General features: G+C 42.3%; 1 protein-coding gene across 1 annotated transcript; it reads left to right on the forward strand.

Annotated features, from left to right (window-relative positions):
* The first annotated feature begins 5,365 nt into the window (after positions 1 to 5,365).
* Positions 5,366 to 6,291, forward strand: LOC149158297 (ATP synthase small subunit 6, mitochondrial-like). The gene is made up of 2 exons (XM_089436187.1): positions 5,366 to 6,029; positions 6,138 to 6,291. The coding sequence occupies exons 1-2, from the start codon at positions 5,909 to 5,911 to the stop codon at positions 6,251 to 6,253; spliced, it is 237 nt and encodes a 78-aa protein (XP_089292313.1). The 5' UTR covers positions 5,366 to 5,908; the 3' UTR covers positions 6,254 to 6,291.
* The last annotated feature ends 801 nt before the right edge of the window (positions 6,292 to 7,092 follow it).

The raw sequence follows: 7,092 nt of genomic DNA on the forward strand, positions 1-7,092 counted from the left end.
AGCACAACACATTATTGGTAGCTCAAGAACATACAAAACATTTGAGGGGTTGATATAATTTGAAATGCGAACCACACTTCTCCTTTGAGATGCTCACGTTGTATAAAAACTCCAACAAGCATTGCAACTCATCATGGCTCATTTTTGGAATGGGGATTGGACATGTATGTGTGTCGTTGCATTCATCAACTTCAAACAGGATTTTGAAAATTGACAACCTTGTAGCCTGCATACAATAACATATGTCAGTAGAACAAATCCAGATGTTTTCTCTGTAGTCAAAATTCTTTTGGAATTTCCAATCAAAATGAAAAGAAGAAGACTTGAAAAACCTTGGAATCAAAATATAATTCCTTATGTGGCACTCTCCTTTCAAAACCTTGGTTGCAGAATTGAAATGAAAATTCTTTTGGCATTCGATTGCCTGTAAAATGTACTAGGACAAGACTCCTGTCTCTAAGATGCTCACACTGTATAAAAACTCCATCAAACATCGCAACTTGTCATGGCTCATTTTTGGAATGGGGATTGGATGAGTATGTGTGTTGTTGCATACATCAACTTCAAACAGACTTGAAAATCGACAACCTTGTCACCTGCACACAAAAACATATATCAGTAGAACAAATACAAATTTTTGCTCTGCAGTCAAAATTATTTTGGAATTTCCAATAAAAATGAAAAAAAGAAGACTTGAAAAACCATGGAATCAAAATATAATTCCTTATGTGGCACTCTCCTTTCAAAACCTTGGTTGCAAAATCAAAATCGAAATTCTTTTGAAATTTGATTTCCTATAAAATGTATCGGGATAAGACTCTTGTGAATCACCAAAGCTTGTGAGACTTGAAGGCATAAGCCTCCATCCCCATGATTGTTACCAATTATGGCTTCCATTTTTCCAAACACTAGCAACACCAATAAGCTAGGTGCTATAAACCGAATGAGCTCTTTCGTAGACAGAGAAGCTGTAATTTTATTTTTTTTTATCTGTCTCGTGTTGAAAATGCAACAAGATGATGGAGCTTAGTGGAAAGGAGTCGCCTTCACTAAGTGGGCTCGCATGCTATTTTTGGTGAAAAGTCTATTTTTAGACATATGGATCATGGTCTATGAGTTGCAGGATGTTATTTGTGGATGATTGGTCATGTTGGTAAAAATAGATGGACTTCTATTTTTAGACATATGGGCGGAGTCTATTTTTAGATTGCTAGGCTAAAAATAGAACAGTCGAATATTATTAGCTCTTAATATTATTTGGACTATAAACATTATCTTATCCTCTTGGAGCACTTCAGTTCGAGCTACGGATGTGGCACATGCAACTGTCAGAAGGAAATACGCTTTTCTTATGGGTCAGTTGAGCTATTGCATGATGGACTTCAGTTAGAACTCAAGTGATTGAGTTTGGTGGAGTTGATTGTGGAGTTGTTGGAGTTGTGTTCAGTTTGACTTGGTTAAACTAGTTGTATTTAGTCTAGCTGCAGAATACACTAGTGATGAGTGATGTGAATTAATTATTAATTAATTCACTAATTATTAACTCATAAATCAACTAAAGAATACATCAGTTAACTCAGTGCATGGACAGTCCAGTGGAGACAAGTGTTAGAGGTGAGTGAAAGGGCAAGACAACTGTCAGTTGTGACTATAGTTGTGCATGAGATTTGCACAATCAATGGATTGAGTATTGCCAATGCGGATTGCATGGTTCAGCCAAGGGAAATACGAGTTTGGATCAGCCATTCTCATTATTCTCTTGCAGGATTGCGCAGTGGAGGCAGACAAACAGTGGAGGAGATTTGAGGCATGAGATCTGAGCTAGTTTGTGTGTAACAGGTGGAGATAGTACTAAGTACTTGTGAGGAGTATTGTACTATGTATTTTTACATGTTCTCAATCATTATAATATACAGATAGTGTGGGGTTTTCATCTGTAAGCTTTCCCCAGGTTACACATTGTGTTAATGTGTGCACGCGATTGATGTTTCATTGTTTTTAATGCTGCTAAATTGATGATCAACGTAGAGGAGGTTATGTATTATGCATGTATTCCGCAATAGTGTATAATTGAGATAATCTCTGTGAATAAGTGTCACATTATTCAAAGTTTCTACATGGTATCAGAGCAGAGTTGATCATCATATCTATTATTCAGATAGTGATTACATTTTATTTCTTCAGGTAGAGTCTGTAATCGGGCCAGGTAGCCTCTGGATTCATCCTTCCTTTGGAAGGTGAGATATCCGGTAAAAGCCCATACAGTCAATCTCTGTACGAGAATACTTTGTTCTCACGAATTTTAGATCAGAAGCGGTTGAGTTTTGAGCTAGTGGAATTCGAATTTGCAGTAGTGTTTTCTTGGTGTCAAAGTTGAAATGTCTTTCAAAGGATTGCGATTGGACTATGCTCTTGAAGGCAACTCGAATTATATTGCATGGAAAGACAGGATGGAGGCAGTGTTAGATGACAATGGGCTGAAGGAGTTCATGGAGGCTGAGGTCCCAAAGCCTACTGATGCTGCTCACGTTGAGGTTTGGCAAAAGAAGACAGCAAAGTGTCAAAGGATTCTGTTGGAGGGCGTGAAGGATCACATTGTACCCAGCCTGCATGGAAAGGCTTCTCCATACTTGATGTGGAAAGCGTTGACAGATCTATTCCAAAGCAAGAGCGATCAGAGGAAGTTGGCATTCAAGGATAAACTCCGAAACATTAAATGTGAGAATGGAGACAGTATGCCCAGGTATCTCACAAAGTTCACCCAATGCCGGGATGAACTGGGAAATGTGGGGGTGATTGTCGATGATGAGGACTTGGTGAGCTTGGCTCTCCTTGGTCTTCTGAAGAGTTGGCATTCCTATTAGGAATCTGTCAATGGTCGGGAGAAATTGCTAGGATGGGAGAGACTTTGGTCAGATCTTGTGCAGGAGGAGATCAGGCGGAATACGAGGGACGGATCTTCATCAAAGGCATCTAATGAAGAAAATTGCGCTTTCGCTGCCAAAGCAAAGAAGGGGAAGGAGAAGGGTTCTCTTTCTGAATCCATTTCTTCCAATGATGGGGAGAAGGTTGACAAATCGAAAGTGAGATGCTTTCATTGTCATGAGGTGGGCCATTATGCCACAAATTGTCCACGGAGGAAATCCAAGAAGGGATCCGGGGAAGTATCTGAAGGTGAGGCACTTGCTTCACAGTTTGAGTTGGATTTCACACTCTTCGCATGCATGGTTTCATCCATGGTGGGAAGTGGTTGGTTTCTTGATAGTGGAGCTTCTTTCCACATGACCGGTGACAAGAGTTTGTTCAGTACTTTGGAGGAGAAAGATCTCCAGATACTCATAGCGATGGGTAATGATGAGAAGTATAGTGTCTCAGGTGTAGGCACGGTTATTTTTTAGAGGGAGCATGGAGCTCGCCTTACCTTGACCGATGTCAAGTATGTACCAAGATTGGAGAGAAACTTGGTATCGATCGCGACGCTAGAAGACAGAGGTTGTGATGTAGTCTTCAGTAAGGGAAAGGTTTTCCTTAGACACATCATCACTAGACAGGTGAAGCAGATTGGTTCACGGGTCAAGAACCTGTATGCTCTTAAAGTTCAAGATGCATGCAAAGCCTTGAGAAGCGAGGCAACTGATGGAGAGTTGGTGGTTGAGAGGGAGCGTATATTACCACTCAACATGCAGAGCCAGAAGAAGTCTCAGACGATTGTGGAGGAGCCACGATTGGTGTAGCAGCTTCAGGAGGTTGTGGAGCAGCCACAACAAGGGAAGCTGAGAGGAGATCGAGTAGAGACATCTACTCATGCAGAGACCTCTAGTAGGGGGAAACTTTGAGCTAGGTGGGCAGAGGGATCGCATGCAGCCATACCTCCAAGTAGGAGGTGGGGTGATGTGGATTGATCGTCCCAAGGAGGAGGGACAGGATCCTTGAGGTACCCAACCTCTTAGATGAGACCTTGCTACGAGAGCCCCGATGTGGAGTAGCAAGAACTGACTGATTGGGTAGAGACAGATGCGGATGGAGCGGCAGAGAGAGCGACAGTGTAGGGAATCCCAAGACAACGCATAGCTATCAGGCTGCAGCAATGCGAGAGGCACAAGTGTTTTGCACAGTGCTAGGTGGCACAGAGAAGTGTGCAATGGTGCGAGATGCATGGAGATGTTGCAGTAGCGCAGATGTCAGAGAGGGAGCACTTGTCAGCAGCAAGTAGAGCTTCAGCATCAGAGTATGTTCCTAGCCCAACATAGTGGTCAGTTGGGAGTGTTTTTGTTCCAAGTGTTGTTGGAGCAAGTGAACCGAGCAAATGTGTTGCATGCAGAACATTCCAGAGTTACAGGATAGGGGTTGCAGATAATCCATATCTTGTTGAGAGGGAGTTTTGAAAATGCAACAAGATGATGGAGCTTAATGGAAAGGAGTCGTCTTCACTAAGTGGGCCCATAGGCTATTTTTGGCGCAAAGTCTATTTTTAGACATATGGATCATGGTCTATGAGTTGCAGGATGCTATTTGTGGATGATTGGTCATGTTGGTAAAAATAGATGGACTTCTATTTTTAGACATATGGGCAGAGTCTATTTTTAGACTGCCAGGCTAAAAATAGAATAATTGAATATTATTAGCTCTTAATAATATTTGAACTATAAACATTATCTTATCCTCTTGGAGCACTTCAGTTCGAGCTACGGATGTGGCACATGCAACTGTTAGAAGGAAATACGCTTTTCTTATGGGTCAGTTGAGCTATTGCATGATGGACTTCAGTTAGAACTCAAGTGATTGAGTTTGGTGGAGTTGATTGAGGAGTTGATGGAGTTGTGTTCAGTTTGACTTGGTTAAACTAGTTGTATTTAGTCTAACTACAGAATACACTAGTGATGAGTGATGTGAATTAATTATTAATTAATTCACTAATTATTAACTCATAAATCAACTAAAGAATACATCAGTTAACTCAGTGCATGGACATTTCAGTGGAGACAAGTGTTAGAGGTGAGTGAAAGGGCAAGACAGCTGTCAGTTGTGACTATAGTTGTGCATGAGATTTGCACAATCAATGGATTGAGTATTGCTAATGAGGATTGCGTGGTTCAGCCAAGGGAAATACGAGTTTGGATTAGCCATTCTCATTATTCTCTTGCAGGATTGCGCAGTGGAGGCAGGCAAACAGTGGAGGAGATTTGAGGCATGTTTGTGTGTAACAGGTGGAGATAGTATTGAGTACTTGTGAGGAGTACTGTACTATGTATTGTTACATGTTCTCAATCATTATAATTAGGCCGATAGGCCTTCCTTTGAAAGGGACCTTTCGTCGTCCTACTCCTTCTGACGCTGACACCTGGCAAACTTCGTCTTTGTTCAGGGAATCATGGATATTCATGAAGGCGGTTCTGCGGTTACCTAATTTTTAGTTGGAGTTTGAGACGTTTTGTTCGGAAGCTTCAGCGTTCATAAGCTCCAGTAGTAATGGCGCATATGAACTCTCAGTTTTGGCATTTCGCTCTTCCTGTTACGCTTGCCAGGGTCGATCCCTGCACCTTTCAAGAGATCCCCGTCGCCCTGTGCTCCGATCCCGAACGTTGGAACTATCTCTCATATCCCGGACTGGGCCGTTTTCATCTCTTATCGAAACCTATCCGAACCTGACTCTCGCCAATTAGTCCGTGCCCAGGAGGAAGTGCCTTAAGGGCAGTGCCGAGAGACAGTCTCATTGACAGGAAGGAGGTCAACATTGCTAGCCAGGAAGTGGTGGTCCATTGTCATACGGTTAGCCCATAGCCGATAGGAATTGCTTGAAGGTCATTACTCATAGGATAAAGAAGTTTATATTATACCTACATTAGGTTAAAGAAGTTTGTCAGTCCGGTAGGGTTTCGTCAGGAGCGGAGCGGAGCAGAGCAGAGCAATGGGTTTGAACGAGCCAATGAGGGTGTTTTTGAAGAGGGAATTGAACAGAAACTGGCCATTTCTGGTCGGTTTTGGCATTACATTCACCATCGTAACCAAGATGTCCCTTGGCTTGACAGGTATCTTCCCTGATCTCCGTTACGTATTCCTTTGCAGTCTTGCCTGAAGTAAAGGAGTAGTTGTCTATCTGTATGTATTTACGGTTTGTTGATCGTTTGATTTCACAGAGGAGGATGCAAAAAATTCCCCTTTCGTGCAGCGCCATGGAAAGAGGTACTGTATCTTACTAATCCAAATTTCAAAATTTAGACTTTCAGATCCCCGTAGATCCCCCGGTTTTTGAATATTATTTCCTTTCCAGTTCATGTGGATTTATTAGTGATGTGCTAATTGGAATTTGAATTTTGCCATTTAGAAGGATATTGAGATTTGTCTTACAACTCGCTGCAAATCCATAGGCATAGAGACAGTGATTTACGTTTTCACAGCGAATGTTTTGGTTATTGCCTATGAATCTTTTGTGGCTACGGACTGGAGGGATGGGCAATTCGCTTAGTATTTGTTCAGGCTTGATTATCAGACTGACACCTGGCAGAGTGGTTTCTGCAGCCGATTTTACAGTCAGTTGTTACCCATTTTACGCTGGAGTTCCAGTACACCACTTCGGTGCAGCACAATCCCAAGTCCAGGTGCATGCACCTGTCTGCACAAACTCACTCCTCCCTCTGCATTCGATAGGGTTTAGAGGTCTGTTCTCAGCCTGCAATTCTTGAGGGGGTCAAAATTTCTCAGAGCTCACGCGCTTTGTTAATGGAGTCTCGTATCTGCTTCCTGAATTTCCTGTTTTTCGTTGTTGTTGCTCAGCTGTTCAAGACAGAGATATGAAATTCTTGACCAAGGCTGTTGAAGAAGCACACAATGCAGTTAATTGTGGCCATGGTGGGCCTGTTGGTGCGATCGTGGTTTGTAATGATGAGGTTATTGCGAGTTGTCACAACATGGTTCTCAAGAACATGGATCCCCCACTGCAGATGCAGAGGTTTCAGAAAAATATTGGGGCAGCGTCTCCTCTTCTAGGACATCCCCGCAGTCTCAGTCTTCATGAAGAGGGAACAGAAATACCACGGGAAGGTTAAGTCCCTCATTGATGGCTTGAGAGATTCTAGAGGCAAACACTGGAAA

Source organism: Pinus tabuliformis, chromosome 5_2 (assembly GCF_031772625.1).
Source record: "Pinus tabuliformis cultivar Carrire ecotype Pingquan chromosome 5_2, CPIR1, whole genome shotgun sequence".
NCBI classification, from domain to species: Eukaryota; Viridiplantae; Streptophyta; class Pinopsida; order Pinales; family Pinaceae; genus Pinus; species Pinus tabuliformis.

Coding starts and splice junctions, on each gene's coding strand:
- LOC149158297 (XM_089436187.1), top strand. CDS start 5,909: ATGGGTTTGAACGAGCCAATGAGGGTGTTTTTGAAGAGGGAATTGAAC. Junction 6,030..6,137: donor GATGTCCCTTGGCTTGACAG/GTATCTTCCCTG, acceptor TTGATTTCACAG/AGGAGGATGCAAAAAATTCC.